This window comes from Ambystoma mexicanum, chromosome 3q (genome assembly GCF_040938575.1).
Source record: "Ambystoma mexicanum isolate Mex_15411 chromosome 3q, UKY_AmexF1_1, whole genome shotgun sequence".
Lineage (NCBI taxonomy): Eukaryota > Metazoa > Chordata > Amphibia > Caudata > Ambystomatidae > Ambystoma > Ambystoma mexicanum.
This window is the reverse complement of record NC_090926.1, coordinates 779,160,972-779,188,399: the sequence shown is the minus strand read 5'-3', so window position 1 is coordinate 779,188,399 and position 27,428 is coordinate 779,160,972. Positions and strand designations below refer to the sequence as shown.

Genomic DNA, 27,428 nt, shown 5'->3' with positions numbered 1-27,428 from the left:
AGGTTATCAACCCAAATCCTTATATTCAGATCCTACGGATCAAACTGAGACGAAATAAGCAGTTGAAAAGCAAATTCGAGGGGATTGGGTCCTCCGACGTATTCCATATCTATGACAGTAATCACCACAGCTGCGCTGCTTCGGAATATCTTCGGCGTCCTGCGTCGATGACGTCGATACGCTGCCCTCGAGGACCTCCTCCTACGGCCGACGTCACTGGATGTTATAAGTAGGACGCACGACGCCCGTAGCCTCAGTTGTGTTTTTTCCGCGAATGTGTTCGCTTCGGAGATCTCCGCGCGGCTCGATTCTTTGGAGTTCCTGTTCTTTCTCGGTTCTTCGAACCTGTTCGTTTGTGAAGTTATCCTTCGTGATGTCTACCTCGTCTTCCACCCCGCGTCCAGGCTTTAAGAAGTGCGGGGACTGTGGGTCCAAGATGTCGGTTACAGACTCGCACGACGCCTGCCTCTGGTGCCTCGGAGAGGCCCATGACACGGATGACTGTGTCGACTGCCAGTCGCTCACGTCTAAAGCCTTGCGGGAGCTCAAGAAGAAGTTATCGGTAGGTAAGGTGTTTAAGCCCCGGAAGTCGAGGTCTGCGGGGCTTTCGACGGACGATTCGAGAGGCGACTCTCTGCATCGTCATGGGAAGTCCAGTGGGTCTCGGTCCCGGACTCGGTCCCGCCACTCCTCTGCCTCTTCGAGGCACTCCCGGAAGCGCCGTCATCGGTCGCCTTCCCCGTCCTCTTCCGAGGACTCTGCCCGTTGGCGGGTCGCTTACCCCACCAAGCATGCGACGCCGGAGGAATGGGCTTCCTTCGGGAAGAAAATGTTGCGATTCTCGAACCGCAGGGCATTGGTCCATCCGCTCCTCTGAGTAGGGTCGGTCGTGATCGGTCAAGAGACACCGCTCGCACGCCTTCGGCTCGGGTGGTCGTCACGATTCACGGGAGAGGTCCCGCTCGGACAAGGGGAATCGTTCTCAGCATGCCCGTTCCAGGTCCCGGTCCTCGACACGCTCGAGACCGTGTGAACCTGTAGTGTCTTCCAGGAAGACGTCGATGCAGGTGGCGCCGAGGTCGTCGACGGACTCTTTCGAGGCCCCGCCTTCGAAGAAGTCGTCAACGCCATCGACGCCCCGGCTGTCGGACACGCTCGGGGCGTCGATCTCGAGGACTGTCGGCACCATCAATGCTGTCGGCACCGTGTTCGGCGACGACGCCGATTCACTCGACGCCTTTCGAGGTTGTTTCGACGGGGGTTCCCTGGGGCTCGGTGGAACCACCTAGAAAGGCTCTGGCAAAGACCAAGCATGGCTTTGTTCCGCATTCTGTGCCTTCTTTCCGCCAGCTTGAGTTTATTTCGGAGGTGGATGAGGGCTCTGATGATGGCATGGTTCCGGATACGGTACCAGACGACATTTTCTCAGGCCATAGCCAAATTGAAGAGCTGCGTCAATCCCTGCACGATGCCAGTGGGCTGGACACCTCTCCGGAGGTGGAGTTTTGTAGGCCTGAGCCTGGCACTCATGCCGACTCCTCGTACCGGTGCCTTATGTCCAGGGTCACCTAGTACTTTGGATGGTCTGCTCTCCAAGGGGATTTTCTTCAGGATGACCTTACGGATATCCTTGACCAAGGTCCACCAACTGACCCGGTACTGCCGTTCCATATGGCTCTACAGAGGAGGGTGGCGGCGGCTTGGGCTGCTCCGGAGAGTCTCTCGGCAGTGGGTAAGTCTTTGCCACGAAAATACCGCCCAGCCAGTAGTGACCCTTGCTACTTGACCAAGCACCACACTCCGGAGAGTTTGGTGGTGCAGGCGGCTACGGCCCCGGCAAAGCAGGCGTCGTATCCTACCATCCCTCCTGATGGGGACGACAAGCGTTTTGACGGCTGGGCGAAGAAAGTGTTTTCTTCAGGGGGTATGGCGCTTCATGCGGCCAACTCCGTATGTGCCTTGTCACGTTTCACGCACACTCTGTGGAACTGTTTCCTCAGAGGCTGAACATATTCCCGAAGGGGATGAACGGAATGGTTTCCTTGCCATGGTTCAGGATGGTAAGGATGCCATGTGTGAGGCCCTTCAGTCGGGTTTGGACATGGCAGATTGCATCAGCCGGTCCATGGCGGCGAGCACCGTGATACGCAGGTTTGCGTGGTTGCGGAAGTCAGGGCTTGTTCCTGATGTGCAGGCCCAGCCACTCAACATGCCTTTTGACGGGGAACATGTTTTTGGCAGCAAGGCTGACGAGAGCCTTGAGAGGTTGCAGACCTCCAAAGCTGCAGCGAAGTCGTTGGGCGTTGCAGTTCGCCAACCTCTGCCTTTTCGTCCTAGGGGACAGCAATGGAGGGGAGATTCCTTTCGTTATTACTCGTCCTTTGGTAAAGCAAGAGGAGCTGCCAGTCAAAGGGGCCCCTGTAGGAGTGCCAGAGGTGGAAAACAAGGTACTCGAGGTGCCAAGGCCGCTCGGGCTGTTGCCTCTTTGCCCTCAGGCAATGCCGCTTCAGCTCAGTCATGAGGCCATGTCCCATGGTTCGCCGGTTGGGGGAAGACTGTCGCAGCATCTTGCAGAGTGGCGCACCATTACTTCAGATGTGTGGGTTCTGGAGATCATAACCCACGGCTAACGTCTTCCTTTCCGGCAGAGACCTCAAGACAATCCACCTGGGAATCTCTCTTTGAAGAGTCCGGATCTGCTCCTTGCGCAGGAAATTCAATCCCTGCTGGAGAAAGGTGCCATACAAATGGTGCCTGTAGCGGAGAGGAAAAAGGGATGGTATTCCCCTTATTTTTTTATTTCCAAGAAAGACGGGGGATTGAGACCCATCATGGACTTGCGCGGTTTGAACAAACTCCTCACGAAGGACAAGTTCAAGATGGTTACTCTCTCTCTCAAGTCCTCCAGGCCCTTCAACTTCAGGACTGGTTGGTATCTCTCGACCTCAAGGACGCTTATTTTCATGTGCCGATACATCCAAAGCACAAGAAGTACCTGAGGTTCGCGGTTGGCGTCTCGCACTTTCAGTTTCAGGTCCTGCCGTTCGGATTGACCTCCGCCCCGAGGGTCTTCACCAAGATCATGGTAGTGGTTGCAGCGCACCTCAGGAAAGGGGGACTCACATCTACCCCTACCTGGACGATTGGTTGATCAGGGCGCGCTCTCCCGAACAAGTCCTGGATCATCTGTCAGTCACCTGCCACTCTCTCCACAAGCTGGGCCTCTTCCTCAACTTAAAGAAGTCCCATCTGACACCAATTCAGAGGCTCCAGTACATCGGAGCAGTGCTCGACACGTCCCTGGGGCAGTGTTTTCCTCCCCAGGTGAGGGCTCATCACATTTAGCAGATGGTGCACAAGTTTCAGCTTGCCCAGAGTCTCCCAGCGTTCGAGTCCTTGAGATTGCTCGGCCTCATGGCATCCTGCATTCTTCTGGTGCCAGAGGCCAGGTTGCAGATGAGATCTTTGCAATGGGCACTCAAGCTCCAGTGGTCCCAGTCCTCCGGCAGGATGTCGGACCCTGTTCAGGTGCCGTCCTCAGTCGCCCAGGACCTTCTGTGGCGGGCCGTCGAAGACAATCTGTTGAAGGGGGCTCCATTTTGGCTACCTTGGCCGGAGGTGACGGGATGGGGAGCTCATGCCAATGAGTTGAGTCAGCGGTCGTTGGTCTCTGTCAGAGTCCAGACTCCATATCAATCTGTTGGAGCTGAGGGCCGTCGGGCTAGCCCTGAAGGCTTTTCTGCTGACTGTGCGAGGGAAGAATGTCCTGATCCTGACGGACAACACGGTGGCCATGCACTACCTCATCAAATCGGGGGGGGGGGGCAGGGTCACTTCCTCTGTGCAGTGAGGGGATGCAGCTCTGGTTCTGGGCAATCCAGCAGGAAGTTTCGATCTCTGCAGTTCATCTGGCCAGAGACGAAAACGAGACGGTGGACGCTCTGAGCAGGCAGAGCGCGATCTCTCACGAGTGGGAGTTGGCTCAGGAGAAGTGCGAGAGGTTCTGCTCGTGGGAATTTCCTTAGGAGACGCGTTCGTGGTGGAGTGGTCATTCCCACTGCTGTGCGCGTTTTCTCCAGTCCCCGTCATCCCGCAAGTACTGCGGAGGTTACAGAGGTTCAGTTCCCGGATGATCCTCATTGCTCCAGCGTGGGCCTGGAGGATGTGGTACCCGGACCTTCTCGACTTGTCCATCTGCCCTCCACGTCGTCTTCCCTACCGAGACGATCTGCTCTCACGGGAGTGGGGGGGTCAGGTTTTCCATCCAGAGGTCAGATCCCTTAACCTTCACGCTTGGTTTCTGAAAGGTTGAGGTATATGGATTGGGGCCTCCCTGAAGACCTGATGGAGGTGTTGCTCACGGCCAGCAACAAAGTCCCTGTACCGTTGGCCTAAGTTGTGCGACTGGTGCAGGATTAAGAATGTAGAAACTTTTGCATGTGACATTCCCATGGTTCTGTCTTTTTTGCTTTCTTTGGCCCACAGGCGCCTGCAAGTGGGTACCGTTAAGGGTTACCTGGCGGCGCTGTCCATCTTTAGGCGCTCGTCTGAAGAGTGTTCCTATTTTAAAATTCCTTTAATTTCTCAATTTCTGAAAGGGCTCACTAATGTTTTTCCTCCGTCACCTTTCCTGGTGCCCGGTTGGGATTTGAACCTTGTCCTCAAGTTTTTGATGGGTGCTCCGTTTGAGCCTTTGCATTCATGCCCTTTGAGACGGTTAACTCTTAAAACTGTATTTTTGGTTGCGGTCACTTCCGCTCGCAGAGTGAGTGAGTTACAGGCACTTTCAGTTAACCCACCCTTCACTGAGTTTCATAAGGATAGGGTTGTCCTTAGAGTTCGTCCTTCCTTTCTTCCGAAGGTGGTGTCGGAATTTTATTTAAGCCAGAAGGTTGTTCTTCCGGCATTTTATCCTCCTCCACATCCTGGTAAGGAAGAGGAGAGGCTCCATAGGCTTGATCCTAGGAGAGCGTTAAGCTTTTATATTTCACTCATGTCCCGGGTCAGAGTGGACGATCAACTCTTCATTGGTTACGCTGGAAAGCGTTTGGGACAAGCTGTGACGAAACAGACTTTGTCTCGCTGGATTGTTCTGGCTATTTCTGAGTGTTACCGCTTGGTGGGTAAGGACCCACCGGTCGGTTTACGGGCCCATTCTACCAGGGGTATGGCTGCCACTACTGCCCTACAGAGGGGTGTTCCTATTCGTAACATCTATGATGCAGCCACCTGGGCTTCGGCACATACTTTTGTACGTCTCTACTCCCTCGATTCCATCCGTGGGCAGGATTTTGCCTTTGACAGGCAGTCCTTTACTCCGCAATTTGATTGGGCATTCTAAATTTCTGTTTTCTAAATTCTTTTCCCACCTCTTTGCATTGCTACTGCTTTGGGAGTCTGTCATAGATATGGAATACGTCAGAGGACCCAATCCCCTCGAATAACAAGTTACTCTCTTACCTGGTAACGTTCTTTCCATGGGATGGTCCAACGACTTATTCCATATCGCTCCCCTCCCTACCCCCTACCTTCCCTGCTACAGGATTTCTTATGCGATTGCAGTTTACGTTTCCACAAGGCTTTGTGTGTCAGACTGGCAGAAGACTGGCGCCACACGTTCTGGGGAAAAAACTACAACTGAGGCTACGGGCGTCGTGCGTCCTACTTATAACATCCAGTGACGTTGGCCGTCGGAGGAGGTCGTCGAGGGCGGCGTATCGACACAGGACGCAGACACCGAAGATTTTCCAAAGCAGCCCAGCTGTGGTGATTACTGTCATAGATATGGAATACGTCGTCTGACCATCCCATCGAAAGAACGTTACCAGGTAAGAGAGTAACTTGTTCTTCCTACTCCTACTAAATTTATATTGGAACCCAGAGGCCGCTGAGGGTGCCTCGTTCATAGACCTGGTGATTGACTGGATCGATCAGATGACAGAGAGTTATAGGAACATTTGAATAGTAATCTGTGTGGGTCTAAATGCAATTTGTATGACAGGAGAGCAGGAGGGCAACAATCCCAAAATGTGCAATAAGAAAAGAGAAAACTGTTGGGGGAGAACAGGATGGAAGAAATGGAGCAAAGAGGAATTCACCGTCTTAACGGAAACACCAAAGGCGACATACCGGCCGCTTCCACCTGGTCAAATGGAACAATGAAGCCCACCCTGGACTACTTCTTCGTATCTGGAATCCTACTCCAAGATATTATTTCATTGGTGGTTAAGCAAACCCACCATAGTGATAATGTCCCCATTATAGTAACCGTCTCGGAAATGAAACCAGGAAACCACCATCAATGGAATGAAAGGGTTGAACTAGAGGGGGGACGAAATAGACTGTGTATCCTCCCGAAGATGTTAGGGAGAATTATCTTATAAGGCTAATTTCCCAAACCTAGTGAGTCCCCCAGCAGCTTTGCTGGATTTTTGCGGCTTGTTTTTTTTTCTCCTGCTAAGAGTGAGACTCTTTTCCTCACACTCTTAGGCATGATTTGAGGTATGTCTTTGACTTTTTGTGTGCTTATGGGCTATGGGGTCTTTTTACTCCATAGGGTATCGTCTGTTTTAGTGTATGTGTTACACAGCACCCTCAGTGCAGTAACACAGGGGTGTCATTGTGACCCCCAAACATAGAATCCATACCCTGGGACTGACTACTGTCTCCCAGGGCATGTAAAGTCACCATTGGCTTTACTAGTCCAAAATTGTGAACAGAACCAGTACAAACCATCATATTGTGGAAGTACTGGAAGGGGGTTAATTAGATTGCCCCTGGGTCTGTTTCCAAGGGGGCACTGTCCAGTCCCCCCCCTTGTCGAGTTTCTGGTTGGTGGCAGTGGTTACCACGCAAAATATTCCACCTGAATATTTCCTATGGGATTTTCCCATTGATTTTAAACGCACCACTTTTTGGTGCAATGTTAAAGATACCGCCGGTTTATTTATTTAATATAAAATCACCGGTTGGGTCTTTTTGCCAGAACTCTTTTCTAAAATGGCGTTCGTGTCCGTCTCTGTAACTCCAACCAAGGGCGGGCCCTTTGTCCCACTTTTTGGCAGGCTTCTCGACAGAAGCCCTCCAACTGCTGCCACTCTGTCTGGGTTCTACCGGATGTGTGGGTGGGGAAATTTGCACCCTGGACTGCGTTGCTTTAGCAACTCAAGTCGCACTCTGTTCTGATTGGCCCAGTGGTGAGCCGCCCGGCTCAACACTTAGCATGTATGAGTGACAGCTAGGCTGTTGAATGGGGTTTTTTTTGCATAAAAATAGGGCTTTTGGGACTGAACTTCAGAAGTCGCCACAGGACCTAAGAAATCCAAAGAGGGGAGAAGCTGAGCCATCTGCAACGACGACACCACCAGTGGAGCCCTGCTGCAACGACCTCACCACTTTCCCGATGACAAGAGAAGATCTTCTGCTGAAAGTCTTCTTCCTCTGAACTGGTGGGATCAACCAGTTCGCCATTTCGCCTTCCAGGACGTCTCTTGGTCGAATCACCTGTGCCAAGTACCCCGGCGGCCGGATAGCCAAGCTCCACCACTGTGATCGCGAATACCAGGAACGCACCTTTTAACCGATGAACTCTGCGGCTGGTCTCTTCCCTGGGCAGTGCAATGACTCCAAGTTTCCTCCTCGACGAGATCTTCTCTTCCCCTGGTCGAAACCACGAACTGCACCCGCTGCCAGGAACAACTTCCACCGCTGGAGCTTCCTCAACTTTAAAGGTACTCTGTTCCACCTGGACTCCCTTTCTACGGTTTGCTAAAGGTGACCCTTAAATCCTTGGCTTTCCAACTAGGTTGGCCCCAGACCTTCTAACTTTACCTTCTGAATCAACCCAACCTCTTTTGAACATTTTTACAAAGACTTGAATGCATTTCTAAACTGTGTGATCTTGGGCACATTTCACCTTGCTCCATTTAAAGCGGGCCTGGCCTATGAACTTTGGCTCTACAGTAGACTCTGCCTTCACTAACTTGTTTTGGTCTTATAAAAGTGATGAACTATTTTATTTTTATGACCTGCCTTTTTCTCTCCCTTTTTACTTAATTATTGGAGTGCCATCTAAGTTACGCGCTCACCTCTGTTTTTACAAATAGTTGTGTTTTGACTTAGACTTCTCTAATAATTCTTAATGGAGGTGTGTATACTTTTCTGATTGTATTTGATTTATAGTGCTAGTGTATTTCATTAAGTGTGTGTTAAATAAATAATGATATACTTTTGATGCCAAGCTCTGGTTAGTGTTTGCTTGCTCTACTGTGTTTTTAGCCCTATTGTGTATCATCTGTATACTGCCCTACTCTTCTTGAGAGAAGTCTGACTGCTCAGCCACAGCTACCAGGTAAATCTGGGTGGTGCAGACTGCTACCAATTGGGTTTACTACTTACTCCTGTAGTCTTAATCTTTTTGCAGTGTTCCCCAAGGGAACTGCACAGGATTCTTAGGTAACAGAAGGACATCCCTGTATTGATAAAAGACCTGGCGGAGTGGCAACCTCGGGACCCAGAAACTGCTGAATATGATCGAATCTTGCTAGCTTTCAAAGAAAGTAAAGACAAACATCAAAAACCTAGATTCACAGCAGTCCATACTTATGATGCGGAGGTTGATAAACATAAGAACACCTTGAGGAAAGATCTACGGCTCTTGAAAATCTCAAAGCATCCAAACAGGATGTAGCTGCTGCACAAAAGGAGACCGCTATATAAGAACTGGCACAGGTTACACAAAGCTAGGCTCCTTCAAAGAGTTGACAAAGAACGTTGGCCCAGCAAGGACGTCGGGTCGTCGGCGTCTCTGTGGTCTTCGGGTGGCGGGAAACCCACCGGCAGATTCTCCTCAGTCGTCGGCGGCCACTACTTTCTCTGGCAGGACAAAAGGGATCGACTGTGATGAGCAAAGGGAGTCCTTGGATCAAATGTCATAGGAAAAGGAGCACTGTGGCTCCAGACGGCGATGGTGGTCATCGACTGGGATGGACTTCAATATATATTCCCCTCCCATTCTCTTCCTCCTCAAATGCAAATTGTTCCACATGCTGTTTTTGTGGTTTGTCTCGTGTACTGTTATTGCTTCTATGTTACGTGTTTAATGTTCCTGTGTTGCTAAACTGTAAAGCGCTTAGGATTAAAGCGCTATATAAACAATAAAATACAAATATATGAGGTACTGATATTTGCATCTGTCAATACACACTATGCCCTCCATTTTTTTCCAACTAAGTATTCTGTAGCCATCGGAGTCACTTTGGAAGTGACCTGATCTTTGATCTCATATGTGCACTCTACAGTAAAATCCACCAGCTAATTATTTGTTACTATGTATTAGCCTGAGAGGAACAATGCAACGATCACCTGAGACATAATTGGAGTTAAACTGGTCTACAGCAGTGCACTACTTCTAGGTGTCCCTCCAGTTCCAAATCGCCTAAACACGTCCTCCTAAATAATGCTGCTTGCATAACAACAAACACTCCCATACTGTACCCACATTTGGCCCTTTGTAGGACGGCTACACTGGATCACTGGATCCATATATGCTCCATAATGCCATTCAAGGCCCTTACCAATAAGGCCATGTATTACATGTATTCTTTAGGATGTCATGAATAAATTTAGCCTGAACTCCCCTTCTAGGCTTCTTTGCTCACATTGCACACCACTACTGTGTGTCTTCAGCTCCAAGCAGGTCAAAGTTCAAGGCCCTTCATTTATATCTTTTTGCTGCGAAGTTATGGAATGACATCCCAGATGGAGTTCGACCTCATGCCTCAGCACCCCGATTGCTCCCCTTTCTGCGGCTTTTGCCCAGTTTCATGCCAGATTCTTTCTAGATGCTCTGCCAATACCAATGGACTCTGCTGTACTGAACGGGTTGCAAAACTGAAATCCATTTACACATTTGCAATGCTTTACTGCCAAGAGATTGACTAAATACAATTACTCTGTACGCTTTTCAAAATTAACTGTGGCAGATAGTATTGTCTATGCTGGGAGTTGGCAACTTTAATGTTCTGCAGTGTTCAGTTATAGCTGCCATCCCTAAACATTACTAAACTTTCATTTTCTGCACTTGTTCTAATATAGGAATGCAGTTTCAAAGTTATGAATGTACTTCTTGGTGGTAAACTTGGCAGGGTTCAGAGGCAGATATTAATTGTTTATGAATGCAATGATGAAACTAGTAATGAAGAACTGAGGTTACAAATAAGTAACAATTCCGTACTATACTTATTTTTGTCTTCCCACAGTGCGCAGTATCTGTAAGATAATGGCTATGCGAGCTGTTCGCAACAATCGTTTGGGATCTGCCCTGTCTTGGAGCATTCGTGCAAAAGATGCCGCTTTCGCCACCCTGATTTCAGACCGGTAAGAATGTACACACACCTTCACCAACCACGTTGATTGAAATTATAAGACCTCCAAACAGACTGCCTAATAGAAGAAACTGCTTCCTCGTTTCTGTAGCCCTTTTGATTTTGAACAGGTAAATTCCTCGATTAAACAGATGGTCGACTTACTCAAAGCCCTCCACTGAAGCTACCCTGATATCAGAGTTCGGCTCCATCCCACAGTAACTGTTCTCCATTGTTGCACCATTGTCGGTATCCATTGACATTCACGATCTCTGCCTGCAGGGGATCACTGAGATTTTTAATAGGAACTTGTTTAAATTAAAACAATTATACATTTTTGGGAAATCTAGCTCTCTTAATGTTAACTTTGTTCTGATTATACAAAGCAGTAAACTTCCAGAAATCATGAAGATGTTTTAAAATGCCATTTATCTACGTTTCGATATTTAAAAAAGGCAAATCAAGAAAGGCAGATACAAGCCAAAACAAAGAAAAGCAGTTTCCCTTCAAACCTCATGCTCGCCTCAATAAATGTTCATGAAAGGACAAGACGGCAACAAAGTTCCAAATGGTAAACTGCTAATACTAGGACAATATAGCAATGTTATCACAAGTATGCTGCTTGTGCACCTTCTTTGTACAATGTGTATGTCTAACAAAATTGTATGCAAAGATTTCTGAGTCTCCAAAGTCGTTGATATAATATGTAATCTGTACTATTTATTCATCATGGCTAACTATAACTAAGCAAAAATTGATTATATGTGTTTCGACCATCTTGACTTGGCAATACATCTAATAAGAGGGAATACAGTAATGTATTTGGACCATGATTTGAGCAATAATGTTAGTGTGATGCTGGAAATGCATTGGAGGGACAGGGCCTCCCTGTCCTTGTCCTGTAGTCCTTTTTCATTTGTGTTATGTATTATTTTTTCCCCAGGAGTCCATGTGGGACTCCTGGCAGTGCAGCTCTTCTCGTTTTTGGTTTGGTGTACAGACCCATGGGATACCCTTATGGCACCCATGGGTGGGGGTGCAACCCTGTGCCCCTAGTGTATGTTTTTGGGCACCTGTGTGTGGCCCACAGAGTAAGGTATGGGCTGGTGGCAGCTCCATGCTGAATTTGACAGGTGCTCCGCGTATCCTCCATTTTGGAATACCCAGGCCCTGCCATTGGAATCAGTTGATTCCTGATAGGAAACAAGATGGCCCCTGTGCCCTCTTGCTTTCTATTGCCTGTTACCTTGTTTTCCCAAAGTCGTGTGAAGCCCTGACTCACTCCCTTCCCCCTGACTGGCTGTTGGGTGGAAGTTCCATATATGGTGTTGTTGTGAAGTCCGGGCCAGACTGGCTGGAGCCTTCCAAGTGACTGTATGTTGTGTGTACAACCTGTGGGTGGGACCTGGGTGAATGGAGTGTGTGACCAATATGCACTTCTTGTTGTGGCTGTCTGGTTTCTGGTATGAGAGACAAAGACTGAGACAGCCCTGTCCAAAATTGGCATGAATGCAGTGTTTAGGGTTGAATGCCTGACTGACTGCATGTATGATTGGCTGCTGAGTGTGACCCAGCAGTGTGGATGAGAGGCAGAATAGTATATCTGAGGGCCTCTAACCACTGGACATTGTTCAGAAGCTGAGTTGACATTTGAAGAGTAACTGGAACTGCTTATCCTCGACGTCCAGCTGGAAGAACTACTGCTGCTGCATTTGCTTCGACCCGATCCGAAAGCTGTCCAGTTCGTCGAGGACCTGGTTGGGCGCCCTCTTCCTGTGCTCCGAGGGACCATCGAGCACCGCCAACCTTCGCCGAAGCTCCCTGGAAGTCAGAACCTCGAAAGGCTGCCGACCTGGGACGGGGACCGCTGAGGAGAATGAAGTGAAGCACCCGGACATCGACGCTGTCGAAGTCCATTGCCGTCGACCAGGGTTTGGAGTATCACCAGTTTACAGGAGACCTGGTTACTGTCTCAGCCGAGCCTGGATGGCTTTGAAGTATTACTCTCTCCGGCACAAAAAGGAGAAAGAGGACATCCTACCTCGGGCCTGTTGACAGCTATAAAAAGCGGTGGTGCTGGCAGAAGAAGCACAATTGATTATATCTTTGCCTCAAAAGAGCTATATCTCTCAACCAGAAGTTTCAAGGTAGTGAAAACCACAGCAAGTGACCACAATCTACTAACTGCAATGTGGCCAGCAAAAAAAAGGATGCCAGTGATAATGCCAAAAAACCTGGAACTAAACCAACAAGGAAACCGATTGAAAATTACAACAGAAAGCATAATTTCTATCACGGCAGCTTATAATGGACAAAGAACCTCAAACACTTCAAAAGAAAATCTGGATTACAGCCCTCTTTTGATCCCTTACCTACACCCACGACGCATACGAGCAGATGACAAAATACATTTACATATTTACAATGAAGAACTGAGGTTAAAGAAATCAAATCTAAGAAAGGCTACTCTGCTTGCACGCACAAACCCAACACAGACAAACGTAGACTTGGCATCCAAAACTAAAAGACTGTACAAATCTTGGATACAATCGACATGCTGGAAATTATATCAAATGGATGCAGAGAACATGCTGAGAGCAGTCTGTAAAAAAAACTCACGAGATTTTTGGGCAATCATAAAACACAAAACCTCGCCTACGGACACAAGAACTATAAACAGTGTTGCAGAAAAAAAATGGAGTGAACATTATACTGACCTATACAAAGATCCTATCCCAGAAGAAGCAACTGCGACTACCCAAGATGACGCAACCTGGATAGTATGCTCAGAGGAGGATATTTTGACAAAGATTAAGAATTTGAACAAATCCCGTGCCCCTGGCCCAGACGGCATCTCCAACGCCCACTTGAAACAGGATGCAGAAATTTGGGCTCCACTAATATCAGAAATCTTCAGAAGATCAAGGATTTCGAAAACCATCCCTGATACGTGTAAGACAGCAAACATTGTCCCAATTTATAAAAAGGGCCCAAGGGACGATCCGAGAAATTACAGGCCGATTGCAGTATTAGACGTGCTCGGCAAACTTTTCGGATCCCTGTTGTTGGATGAATTTCAGATATGGCAAAAAGAGGCAAAAACAAATGACCCCTTCCAATCAGGATTTGAAAAGAACTTGGGAACGTCAGTAAACATTATGCTGATCAGTATATTAAAATCAAAAGTCTTTGAGGGGCATCCATCAATATTCATTGCTTCAATTGATTTGGTCCAAGCTTTTGACCGCGTGAATAGGAATAAACTGTGGAGAAAACTGGAGAAACAAAAATGTCCACCATCCATTCTTGATCCAGTGAAAGCGCTATACAGTGAAACGTCGATTAAAATCCGGCTCAACGAAGCAGGCTGGATGTCTGAAAACATAAAAACGGCCAGAGGTGTGAAACAAGGCTGCCCTCTGACGCCGGCGCTGTACAAGGCCTACATGGCCGACATAGCAGATTCCGAAAATGACACTCGATCATTTCCACCACAAATAGGCGATTCAAAGATGACAAGACTGCTCTATGCAGATGACATTCTACTGCTTGACCAAACAGCAATTGGACTCCAGAGACAAATAGACAGTCTCACAGCCTACTTGAAAAAAAACGACCTAGAACTTAATACATCAAAAACAAAAATCTTGATCTTAGAAAAACCAACAAGACCAAAAAAAGATCGCAATGGTTCGCAAATTCTGAGAAACTGGAAACAGCCAAAAGCTGAACGTACTTAGGGGTGAAACTCTCGTCCAGTAAAATCGATAAAACGATGCAAGAACATCTCATCGCCAAAACACAAACCTTAGCAGCACAGGCAATATCGTTGGATAGAAAATTTGGGAAATTTTCAATTCTTCCTTTAATAAACTTCTACAGAGCAAAGGCCTGTACAACTCTGACCTATGGAGCAGAAGCTATGCTACATCTGCCGAAGACTCTATGGGCTAAACTTGAAGGTACATTTTGGCGTAGAGTGCTACGACTTCCAAACTCCACTCCCGTTGCAATTATCCGACGTGAACTGAGCCTTCAATCATTGGAATACGTGGTGACGAGAAACAGCCTATTATTCCTGGGTAAAATTATAAGGCACCCTAGACCAAAAATTCTGGAGATCATACTCCAAGAGATGAGGAGCGAAAAAAACCCGATGTTAACAAGTTGGTACAGCAGACTGTTGGAACAGGTGGCTAAAATCGGATGTTCCGAATGGAATATAGAAAGGATCCCTGGAAAAATAAAGAGAAAACTTAAAATACAAGACTGGATTGAGACTTTAGACAAAGCAGAAGATCTCACAACTTCCACACATCACATAATGAACACCCAAAAAATAGATGAGGTCAGAAACTACTTAAAAAAGTTTCCAGACAAACGATTGAGAACAACTTTTTTGAGACCAAGGCTGAATTTACTGAAAACCAATGAGATTCTTTTTCGAAGAAAACAGTCGACTACTAAAAACTGTCGATATTGTGAGATGATGGAAAACGAAACATTACGCCATCTCCTCCTTCATTGTTCAGGAACAAAAAAGCTGCGAACTATCTATCTTAATCCACTCAGAGCTCAGCACCTAACGGTAAATGAAGAAACTTGGTGGAACATGCTAATGTGTGGCAATTCCACATCTTTGACTGTGGCAACAGCGAACATTTTGGAAAAATTGAAGCTAGAGGGAAAAAAACCAATAAAAGAAAGCTCCAAACTTTGTAACAAACAGAAAACTACACAACAATCACAACGAGAAACAACAAATAAAGACAGGAAAAATCTGGACAGAATTTGTAAAAATTGTAATACAATTAAACACAAAAAAAAAAAGTATCGCCGTAACCGCTGGAGGCCCGTTGATGCCGTGTTGCCCAGAAGAGGGGACCGCTTGACACCGTGCCACAGACGACAGGAGCCACCCGCTCCTTTTCCTAAGACTGTTGAATCGACGGACTCCCTTGTCTGCACCGTCGACCCCTTTATCTCTGCCAGAGAAAGTCGAGGATGCTGCCGCGCCGAGGAGAATCGGCCGGTGGGTTTCCCGCCACCCAAAGACCACAAAGACTTCGACGACTCGACGCCCTTGTCGGGCCACAGTTCTTCAAAAACTCTTTGCAGTCCAGAACTATCAATTGCAGAGGTGCCTCACACACCTCATCCTCGCAGGACGTCGCCGATGAGCACTGCCTGGATCAACGCCTCTCGACAATCTGTGGCTCCTGCTTTAAAAGGAGTCACTCAAGAAGGATCCATTGATGCCTCTTCAAAGAACTCTGCTCTACCAGGTACATTGGGGGGGTAGAAACATTATAGAAGGAACTTAGACTTATAGAGCAATATATGGATTGGGCTTGTGTTATATCTTTATTTTACAAGTTACCCAGGTGGGGGGGATCTCCTCACAGAACTATGTCTAGTGGTAGGGGCCAGTATTCTGCCCATTGTTCTAACCAACTGCTTTCCTCCTATGTCTATTGTTGTTTGCCTTTATTAAGTGATCTGTGTGACATTTGACCAAACTATATTTGATGCACTTTAATGAGATCTGTTAATAATTGTGGTACCACTTTAGAACTATGTTTCTGATGTTTGTTAATCTGCTTAGAATCAAATGCTGTGCATAGTCCCACATCCAGTGGTCACTGCGGAGTATTGCATCTGGTTTTTCGAAAGTCGAAAAGGGGACGTCGACATAGGCGTATCTGTAACAGATTGTTTTTTTCCACCCAGAATACTGGTCGCCTTAAGCGGAGCTCGTAAGAGACATTGCCATTGACTCGACCCCTGGTCGATTTTGTTAATTATTGTTAAAATCTTATCACCTACAGCCCTCTTTCGACGGCCATTCCACATCCCCGCCGAGACCAGATCTTCGCTGGCAGTGGTTTTCTACGGACGGTGATCCTATCAGCGCTGCCGACCACGTGGCCCGGCCTCGCCGGCTTAGAAAGTAGGGAGAGTGGGGGTCGGGGTGGACATTTGTTTCTTCTAGAATGCCTTTCCTTTTCTCCCCCCTTTCCTTCTGGGTCGTTATCACATATTACGTCCTCAACTATGGAGAGGACTCCTTTTAGATTTTGCCCACGCTGTAAAGGCAAATTTCCGTACAAGGACAAGCACAAGCGGTGCAACCGCTGCTTACCCCTCGACCACAACAAAGCCGGTTGCGCAGCCTGTAAGCTCCTTCGACCAAAAACTCTGAAGGAACGCAGGGTTAAAAGATGGGCAACCTACGGGATGTCGAAGGCTGATTCCTTGCCCGCTGCCGCCGAGTGTGATGAGGGAGATAGTGATAACTCCACCTCTGTAACAGAGATTGTTGACCCCCCATTGGAGCGCTCTCGCTCCGTGGCGTCTGTCCATGGCCCGACAGGCACAGCTCCGGCCCTGCTTTTGGGGATGTACACCCCGGCGACGCTGACGGACACAAACAAGTCACTAAGCACACAACCCACGGCCATTCGTCGAGTAAATCGAAGAAGGCCTCAGCGCCAACGGAGACGCCGACACAGCCGACTGCCTCCACTAACCGTAAGGGTCGGCAGCCCTCCCCGCAGCCGCATGCGCGCCTAGCGACTGGGCCGTCTAGTACTAAGGGCGCTACCACTTAAACATCATCCGTCGAGACGCCTCGGAAGAAGGCGTCGGTCAATGGCAAGGTTCCGGCTTCGCCGAAAACTACTCACGACCAGCCCCCGACGGAGAGGATGGTTGTGGAAAGCATAGCAAGGATAGTCTCCCAGGACTCTCAGAAACGGCTGGTGAAGGAGTCACCGAAGCCCGCTTAAAAGGTCAGGGACACGCAAAGTTACGCTAGAACCTCCCCCCTAGGTCGAAGGAGAGTCCCAGAGGTACTTCCCCTCCATGAAGGGTTTTCAGAGGGCGACGGGGGTATCTCCTCCACTTTATGGGAGCAATCTCGACACCTAGAGGCGGAGGAGCAAGCCTTCCCGCCACTAGACCATTCTGGGTCATCCCACTGGACTAGGGAGAGATTTGAATCCTGTATGAACAGGCTGGATAGGTTTGTGTCCACTTCTGAACACACTACACCTAAAAGGCCAAGGGATGTACTCCCTCGAGACCCTAGAGCCAAATTCCCAAGACTTTTCGACCCACATGAGGAAGAACTAGCCACTTATGACCTCACTGAAGAGGATCCCCACTTTCAGGAAGAGGATGAATTCATAAATACTGAGGATTTACAAGACTCTTTAGAGGACTTTGAAGAAGACCCTGACATGTGCGAGCCACAGCCTTGGCAGTCCCCAGGGGCGTCAACTGACCCTGATGCTTTGGATCTGGCCTCTCCACAGACTACACCTGTCAGAGATCCTTCAGCTGTGGGCTATCAACCCACATTTAATACCAAGTTACCCAAGGCGGCAGCACACTTTCAAATCGATACGGGGAGGCTACCCCAGAAGTCGATTTTGTTGAAAGAATAATCAAAGAAAAGCCACCTGCTAGACAAGCCATAACTCTCCTCGCCTCCATCAAGAGACACCTCGTTCCCTCTTTATCTACACCTGCCTTAGTTGGAGGTGTGAACCCACGGATCGTGAAGCTTTTTAGCCCCTCACTCTCAGATCCCTTCTATATTAGGGGTCATTCCATACCAGATTCTCTGGTGGTGACCACCATGAGAAAAAGGGTGGGGGTTCCGCTGTCCACCAGTGAGGCACCTCCCGATAAATAGGGGAAAAATGTCACGACCCTCGCCCAAAACCCCCTCTGGCAAACCCATTGGCCAGGTGGAGTCAGGACTCGGGCCTCTAGAGCCTGGCATCCTCTTTAAAAGCCCTCATGGGGCCAGTCCTGGCGCCTATGGCGCCAGGCTCATACACCATGAAAAACAATGTGCTTGGGAACTACTTTATTGTATTGTCAGCCAACATGGAGGCATCCACATAGCTTGGTTCCTAAGAAATAAGCTATGCGGTCTAGTGTTTTGGGTGTGGTAGCCTAGGGACTACTTTACCTGGACTATTTTGTTGGGGCTATTTAAACCACACCTGAGCAAGACAACACGCTTCGCGTTACTTTGCAGCTTGCAACGTGACGCTCACCGTGTCCAGCTATTCCCTCGAACCTCGGAGAAGTAGAACCTGCAAGGAGACAAAAGGAACATCATTAGCAGCAGCATCTTACCTGCAGTCTTCATCTTTAAACACTCGCAGCTACTGAGAACAGCTTCCTCGAATCTGCACGCCTCCCGGACAGAACGACCTGAAAGAGGAAGATAGAGGCAACATTAAAGAAAGCAGTAGAGACATTTACAAATTACGAACTGCTCAAAAGGCTTACCTGGCTGGTCGCCTCTCGGCTGGCACCACTCCGGACATTACACTCACGCTGAAGAACACTGCGACCTACAAGGAAGGAAAACACAGGTTAGCAAAGGCAAGACTTTGCAGCGCTGCGCATTGCGCTTACTTACCGCATCATAGCGCTCTTAATGCGCCATCATTTACCAGTGGGGCTCAACCAAGCCAGTTCACCGCGCTGAAGCTCTGCATACTTAAGGGAGAAAAAAGAGACATTTTAAACAAAGAAAGGCAAGCAGGGTAGCAACAAAACTAAAGAACAGCAATAAGACCTACCTGAACAATATCAAACGGGCCGGCGTCAATGAAGTAACTGGACAGCACTCGCCCAAGAAATACAACGCGCCCCTGCAAAGAAGGCAGGATGGAGAGCACGCCTAATTCTACCACGAGGTGAGGAGAGGGCGCCAGAGGGACTGAAAGCATACGGGGGTGGAGGGAGGATACCTACCCCAGTCAGTCAGTCTTGAACACACTCCTCCTGTATTTTCAGGCAGAACCTTCCCTGCAGACCACATCAGGGCAAAGCTGAGAAGCATACCAGCGAGTAACCCGGCTGGGTGGCGTCCCTGTGGATACCAGTTGAGCGTAACAAAAAAGCTCTATGCTCTAGGGAAAAGGATTACATCCTCTGCAGCATTCGCCACGCGCATTGCCAACAATACCACTCTGTTGGCTAGTTACGCTGATGCCCAATGGGGCCTGTTGCGCGAAGGTCTACAAGACGTCTCTGAGCCCTTTCGTACCCGCTTATTGGCCACCGTCACAGAAGGCACTCAAGTGAACCAAAGCATCATCTTAGTCCAGGGTGTATGCCTTAAAAGACATGCATGGGTCAGAAACTCGGGTTTCAAGCCAGAAACACAGGCGTCCCTCATCAACAAACCCCTTGAGGATTCCAACTTGTTTGGTAAGGCGGTTGATGACTCGCTGGAAACAGCAAAGGAGAATGAAACATTAAAGACCCTGGACCAAATCACGAGACTCCCTAATAAGTGCGGCTATGGCAATAGGCTCTTTTTTTCCGTGGCCAACGACAAACTCAACAGCAATACACCTCAGCCAGCAACTGGTCCTCCCCTCAGGGAACCAGTGGTTATAACACACAGTATGCTCAAAGAGGACAATGTCGTGGCAAGGAAAGCAGTTGGGGCCCTACTTCTAGAGGCTCCCTGGCCACCACCACCACCAAATGACCCGAAGATTCGGGTCCCCTCCCATGCATCTCCGGTCGGGGGCCGGTTAACATCTTTTCTGCAAGCATGGGAGGGAATTACCACAGACCGTTGGGTACTGTCAACAATAGCCCACGGTTACTGTATCGAGTTCAGCCGGTCCCCGGCATTCAGACCTCCAAAGGGAAGACGTCTCACCACAACACCTTCTCATCCTTCTTCAGGAAGTGGAAACGCTGCTGCAAGAAAGGAGCCATAGAGGTTGTGCCTCTGTCACAGGTAAAGGAGGGTATTTATTCAGTGTACTTCCTTGTCCCCAAAAAGGATCTAACCAGGCGCCCTGTATTAGATCTGCGCCCAGCGAACACATTTGTAAAACCTCAAAAGTTTTGTATGGTGAATCTGCAGGAAGTAATCCCCCTGCTCACACAGAAGGATTACATGGCAACACTAGTGTTAGGCAGAAACCTGTGCAGTTCCCTTAGGGACCACTGCAAAAGATTTAAGACTACAGGTGTTGGCAGTAAACACACTTGGTAGCAGTCTGCACCACCCAGATTTACCTGGTAGCTGTGGCTGAGCAGTCAGACTTCCCTCAAGAAGAGTTGGGCAGTATGAAAAGGATACTCAATAGGCACTCAGATACAATAATGCAAGCAAACACTAACCAGAGCTTTGGTATCAAAGTATATAATTATTTATTTAAAAACACACAGTTGAAACACTCCAGCACTCTTATTGTAAAATATTCTAAACACAGTTACTATTATGATATATACACCTCTTTTGCCCTTATTAGAAAATCACAGTAAGACACCACTTATTTTCATACAGAGGTGAGCGCTTAACTAGATTGCACTCTACTAAGGTTGTGAAAAAGGGAGGGTGAAAAGGCAGAATATGCAGGCTTACACCACTCTACGATTCAGGAACACTATTAGCAAGGAAGAGAGCAAAAAGTCACTGGTGAGCCAAAAGTCCTAAGGCTGGGCCCCCTTTTAGAGAGAGCAGAGCACAAATGCGCCCAAGATCACACAGTTACACTAGGCTTAGAAAGTCTTGCAGAGGGTTCAGAAAAGAGTTTAGAGAGGCTTTAGAAAGGTTTAGCCAGGGTGTCCCAGGCTAACCCAGGTTCGAAAGCCGGGGGCTAAATCTACCCCGTACAGTCGGTTGCAAGGGAAGCCAGGCGGGACACGGTACCTTAAGTGGGAAGGATCCTCCAGCGGTGGCAGTTGTTCCTGGTAGTGGTTGCAAGTTGCGTCGTCGTCCAGGGGAAGAGAAGATCTCGACGTGGAGGAAAGATGCAGGTCGTTGCACTACCAGGGCAGAAACCAGCCGCAGAGTTTTCCGGTAAAAGGTGGTACCTTTTATCTTGCGGTCGTGGTAAAACGGGGTATCCCGGTTGCTGGGGTGCTTAGCACGGGCAAGGCGGCCACGAGATACGTCGGGAAAGCGAAAAGACAGTGAAACTGGTGATCCCCACCTGTCAAAGGAAGAAGACTCTCCGACGGGAGATCTCCTCTGTCGTTGGAAAAAGTGGTGAGACGGTCCAACAGGGCTCCACCGGTCGTGGTGTCGTGGCAGGTCGGCTCAGCTTCTCCCTCGTCGGATTCTTCGGTCCTGTGGCGACTTCTGAAGTTCCAGTCCCCAAAGCCCTGCTTTTATGCAGCAAACCCCCATTCACTCAGCCTAGCTGTCACTCAAACATGCTAAGTGGTGAGCCGGCCGGCTCACCACTTGGGCCAATCAGGACGGAGTGCGACTTGAGTTTTTTATTTATTTATTTATTTTATTCATTGCATTTATTACTCGCCCAAACCCTTGGGTACCACGCCGATGTTACAGACAGCTTGGTTAAAACATTTCTTAGAAATTGCCAATCGGGCGCAGTGCATGTGAATACAAAATAATCATACACGAAGACATTTAATGCAGGGCTTCAGTACAGTGATATTTCCTGAAGCATGGAAGGGGATTTTAGTCTTGGTTAAATAGCCACGTTTTCAGGGATTTCTTGAAGCCTGAGAACTTTTGCTCATTTTTGATGGGGAGGGGAAGAGTGTTCCAATATGTGGGTGCGAGGTATTGGAAACTACTGCCTCCTGCCTTGGTTGTCTTGTAGCGGGGGATGGCTAGGAGTAGTTGACTGTTAGATCTGAGGGGCCTCTTTGATACTTGTTTGGTGATGGCGTGGTTGAGGTAGATGGGGACACAATAGTGGATGCATTTGAATGTGATGCACAGGGCTCTGAATGTGACCCTGGCTTTGATGGGGAGCCAGTGATGGTTTCTTCTAATATTTGAGGTGTGATCTGACTTCCTTAATCCAAGGGCCGCCCGAAGGGCTTTATTTTGAATAAGCTGTAGTTTGTTTAGATTGGCTTTTGAGGTACCCAGGTAGAGTACGTTGCAGTAGTCGAGCCTGGATAAGATTAAAGCTCTTGCCAGCGTGATACAGTTGGTGGGTGTCAAGAATTGGCGACTGAGAGCAATAAGTTTTGCGGTGTAGGAGGTAGAGGAAGAGAGGGCGTTAATGTGCTTGGTCATGGTGAGGTTGGCATCTAGGTAGACACCTAGTGTTTTTACTTGTTTGAGTACTGATATATTTGTGCTATCGATGTTGATGGATGAGTAATCAGCATGTAATGCTTCTATTTTGGATTGGGAGCCCACAATGAGAACTTCAGTCTTCTCATCATTGAGACAGAGGCTATTTAGTGCCATCCAATTTTGGATTATGGCATATATTTTGTTGATAGTGTCGGTATCTTGAGTGTAGTCTCCCGATAAAGGGATGAGGATCTGGGTGTCGTCTGCAAAGTTGGTGTAGATGACACCCATGTCGTCTAGCGCTGAAAAGAGGAGTTTAGTGTATGCATTGTATAATGTTGGTGCGAGACAGGAACCTTGGGGGACACCAATGGGTACTATGATGGGGTTGGCGGCTTCTTTACCTATGGCGACCCTGGAGGTGCGGTCAGCAAGAAAAGATTTGATCCAGGTAGTAGCTTTGGTGGAGAAGTTGAAGTCTTTCGCTAGTGTGGCGCACATTTTATTATGGTCTACTAAATCAAACGCTGCGGAGAGATCGAGTAGGAGGAGGATGCAGAGTTTTCCTGAGTCTCTGATGGTATCCATCTGGATTTTTAAGTCAAGGAGTGCCGTTTCTGTGCTATGGTTGGGGCGGAAGCCTGATTGCCTCGTGCCAAGGAGGTGGTTTTGTTCAAGGTGAGTTTGGACTTGGTTGTATGCTTATTTCTCCAATATTTTGAGGAGAAATGGGACAGTTGTTATTGGCCTGTAATTAGTGTGCACAGTAGGGTCTAGGGTAGGTTTTTTCAGGGGAGAGGTGACCCAGGCTTCTTTGATGCTAGCTGGTACTAGGTTAGTATTGAAGGATGCGTTCACGAAGTTGGTGATAATGGGGGTGAGGGTGTGGGCGCAGGATTTGACTACTGATGCGTGGACAGAATCTCCTTTGCAGTTGGAGGCTTTAAGTTTGGCGATGGTGTCAAACACTACATTTTGGGATACTGGTGTGAAGTGGAATGGGGAGCTGGTGAATTCCTGATGTGGTCGATTTAGATTAAGGAGGGCAGGTTTGTTGGCTAGTGATTGTTTTTTGGATGTGATTTTTATTTGGAGTAGTTCAATTTTGGCTGTTAGTGCGTCTTGAATAGTGGTGCACCATTCCTTGCTGGGGATGGTTGGGTTTATGGCTGGTGTAGGGTTTTCCAATTCTTTTAGAATGGCAAATAGTTCCTTGGTATCTGAGGTCGCATTGCTGATCCTATTATTATACGCATTAGATTTGTAGGTAATAGTAGCTGTTTTATAGGTTTTGTTTATTTCTTGGTAGGCTTTTTCTGCCTCTGCAGTAGGATGCTTTCTGTAGGCATGTTCACACGCGCGTTTGGTTCTTCTGAGGGCGATAAGATCATCATTGAACCAGAAGCTAGATCGCTTGTCTGAGCGTTTTGCCTTGGTGGTGAGCGGTGCTATAGCATTAATGGTTGCAGTGAGGCAGTTGTGATATATGTCTGCTAGGAGACAGGGGTTGTCACTAGTGATCGAGGTAGAATCTAGGATTTTTGAAAGAGGAGGCGTGAGGTTTTCTGGCGTGAGTTTGCGGGCGTTTCTAGTTTCATAGGTAATCATGGTTTTAGGTTTCTTTTGTGTGGGTTCGGAGGGATTGATTGTAAATACAATGTTATGGTGATCGGTCCAAGTAAGAGGGGAGATGGCCTCAATGGTTATGGGGGTATTAAGGGAGAGGATCCAGTCAAGAGTCCTACCTTTGATATGTGTGGGTGCATTAACTAGTTGGCTGAAGCCCATGTCCTTCAGGGCGGAGTGAAGTGATTCTGCTTTGGCATCTTGGCTGTCATTGAAACCTAGGTTAAGGTCACCCAGGATGATGTATTTTGAGCTAGGTTTTATTAGTGGAGCTAATAGCAACGGGATTTCAGTCTCTGGGTGGTTGTTGGGGCTAGGTGCTCTATAAATTACTATTAAATTAATCGTAGTTTTAGCATTTATGGGAAATTTTACGAGTAATGTTTCATACCCTTCAATACTTTCGATGGGACAAGATCTAAGCTGTAATTTAGTCTTGACTATTATAGCAACACCGCCTCCTTGTGAGTGGGTCCTATCTGTTCTAAATATGGTGTAGTCGGATGGGATTGCCAGAGTTAGTAGTGGACCTGATGCTTGATGGAGCCAGGACTCTGTGACTACTAGTATGTCGAGCTGTGATTCCATAATGAGGTAGTGAACTTCTATAGCATGCGCCCCTAAGGAGCGGGCATTGATAAGCGCTTCTTTAAAGGTGGATAGTAATTTATTGGGGGTGTCCGGGGCTGGTTTGGAAGTGGTGTTGGGTTTCTGGCTAGGAGTATGGTTTTGATGAGGGGGAAGTACTCTGGGCCTAATTGAGTTGACTAGGCAAATCAGTCCAGGGTGCCTAAATTCCCCTCCACCCCTCTTAAGTACCCCAGACATAGTGGCACCACTTTGGAGGGCTTCTGTGGAGAAGCCCGCCAAAAAGTGGAACAAAGGGCTCGACTTGGGTTGGAGTCACAGAAGAGAACACAAACGCCATTTTAGAATCAAGTTTTGACGAAAAATACTAACCGGAGAATTAATATTAATTAAATAAACCGGTGGTATGTTCGAGGCTACCGTAAATAATTAAATAAAGATAGTAGCCTAAAACAATGGGAAATCCCATAGGAAAATATTTGCGGTTGAATATAAAAAGTAGTATCCACTGCCACCAGCCAAAACTCGATCAGGGGGGACAGAGACGTGCCCCCTCTACTAACAGACCCTGGGGCAATCGAATTGCCCCAGCCAGTACGTCCACAATATGATGGTTTGTACTGGTTCTGTTCAGAATTTAAGACTAGTAAAGTCAATGGTGACTTTACATGCCCTGGGAGACAGTAGTGAGTCCCAGGGTATGGAGTCTATACTGGGGGGTCACTATGACACCCCTGTGTTACTGCACGGAGGGTGCGGTGTAACACACATCACAAAAACACATGAAACCCTATGGAGTAAAAGGTCCCATAGCCCATTAAACACATCTAGATTCAAAGAAATACACTCAAATCATGTCCAAGAGTGAGGGTAAAAGAGTCTCACTCTTGGCAGGAGAAAAAAAATAAACCCCAAAAATCCAGCAAAGCTGCTGGGGCACTCACTAGGTTAGGAAATTCAGCCTAAACAGAGAATTCTCCCTAACAACTAGACATGAAAGATTTCCTATTTCAATGTTTCCAGCGCACAGGAAATACCTCAGGTTCATGATAGAAGGCAAACACTATCAGTTCAAAGTGCTACCCTTCGGCATAGCCTCAGCGCCAAGGGTATTCACGAAGGTACTGGCAGTGGCAGCGGCACACCTGCGCTGGTTGTCCATTCCGGTTTTTCCTTACCTAGACAACAGGCTCATAACAGTGGATTCTTACGAAACTTGCTTCTCAAATACCCAAAAGACTATAGACCTCTTGTTCCACCTGGGCTTCTGCATCAACGAGTAGAAGTCCAGCCTAGACCCCAGCCAAGTCAAGGATTTACTAGGGGCTCTAATTCGAACAAAGGACGGCCTCGTCTTCCCCTCCAACGAGAGGGTCCAAAACATGCTGTTTCAGATCCCTCAATATGTAGCCGGTCGAGAGGTGACGGTACGCAAAGCCATGCGATTGCTAGGAATTGTCACGATGCCTGCCCCCGGAAAGCCAGACCAGGCCCAGCAACCCCGGAAGCAGGCATCATGCCACTTGAAGCATGCCCACAAACCCCAGTTAGGGGCTGTTTGGCTACAGTCCTGGTGCCTATGGCGCCAGGCTCATAAGAATAAAGTCCGTCCTGGCGCCATGGGCGCCAGGCTCATTACAGAAAACGTACCTGATGCAGACCATGCTGCATACCTACCTGATGCAGACCTTGCTGCACAAAGCCACAAGTCAAATGAGGCTTAGAGGGACTATTTTACCTCAGGGACTCCTTTCCTCTCGGGTGGGGCTGTGGAAGAATACTTACCTGGGACTTCTTCCAAGGCTATTTAAGCCACGCGTGGTTCGCTTTATTCTGCTTGCTGCAGCGTAACGCTCACCGTGTCTTCAGCAGCTCCAGTCTTCAGCCACGCCTGCTTCAGCCCTGGAACACCTGGAATAAGAGAAGGAGAAGGAGAAGAGGTCAGAACAAAACCCTTACCTGAATCCTTGATCCAGCACATCGTCGATCTGGAAGAGAGAAGCCTTCACAGGTGCATTGCCACGCACCTCGCAGCGCCGCGCTGAACTCACCATCCGGGGGTTGCATTCCTTTACTCCATCGTGAACCCAGCATCTCCAGGCCATTCTTCAACACCTGGGGGAGACAAGAACAAATAGGTGAGCAAGGGCAATACAAACCACCCCCAAAGACTTACCTGATTACCACAGGCGGATACTCGCCTCATCTCGGGTCGGCGCAGTCAATTCTGCATCATCGCTGTACCCCGGCCCCTAAGGGGAGAACCACAATAGACTTTCCAGGATCTTACCAATTGCCACTTGGAATTCTTCTGGTGGTTTAAATCTGCAACCTGCAAGGAATCTGGCAGAGTGAAGATCAGACTTTTGAACTCTTACGAACAATTGGACTTTAGAGTCAATACTGGAACTCACCAATTCCTCCACCCCAGTGAAGTAACTGGTCGTCTACGCGCCCCTGCGCTCGACGCAGGATGGAGAGCTCATCTTTCCAAATCTTCAGGTGAGATTAGGAGGGGACTTCAGGAGTGTTCTGTGGGCAGACAAGGGGAGTGGGAAGGCGGGTTAACGCTCAGATTACGGGAGGTTAATTCCCTTTCTCCATTGCAGAAAGATATTCGTACGAGCCCAACTATCGAAGCTAAGTGGGTCTGTCCAGTCTGTCATCTCGGCTCTGGAAGCAACAGCGGGCCAGTCCAGATCGACGCCCCCGTGGGAATCAGGTGAGCGTAACAGAACGCGAAGCCTACCCACAAATACCCACCTGGGCGTCATGGAGACCTCGGAAACCGATCAGTT

The 27,428-nt window shown here is 48.2% G+C and overlaps 1 protein-coding gene across 1 annotated transcript in view; it reads left to right on the top strand.

Moving 5' to 3' along the window:
• NUP85 (nucleoporin 85) overlaps window positions 1-27,428 on the top strand; it is a 977,524-nt gene that overhangs the window by 739,869 nt on the left and 210,227 nt on the right. The window contains exon 15 of the mRNA XM_069654821.1: window positions 10,260-10,377. Within this exon, the coding sequence (XP_069510922.1) occupies window positions 10,260-10,377 (118 nt within the window). The remainder of the gene's footprint in view (window positions 1-10,259; window positions 10,378-27,428) is intronic.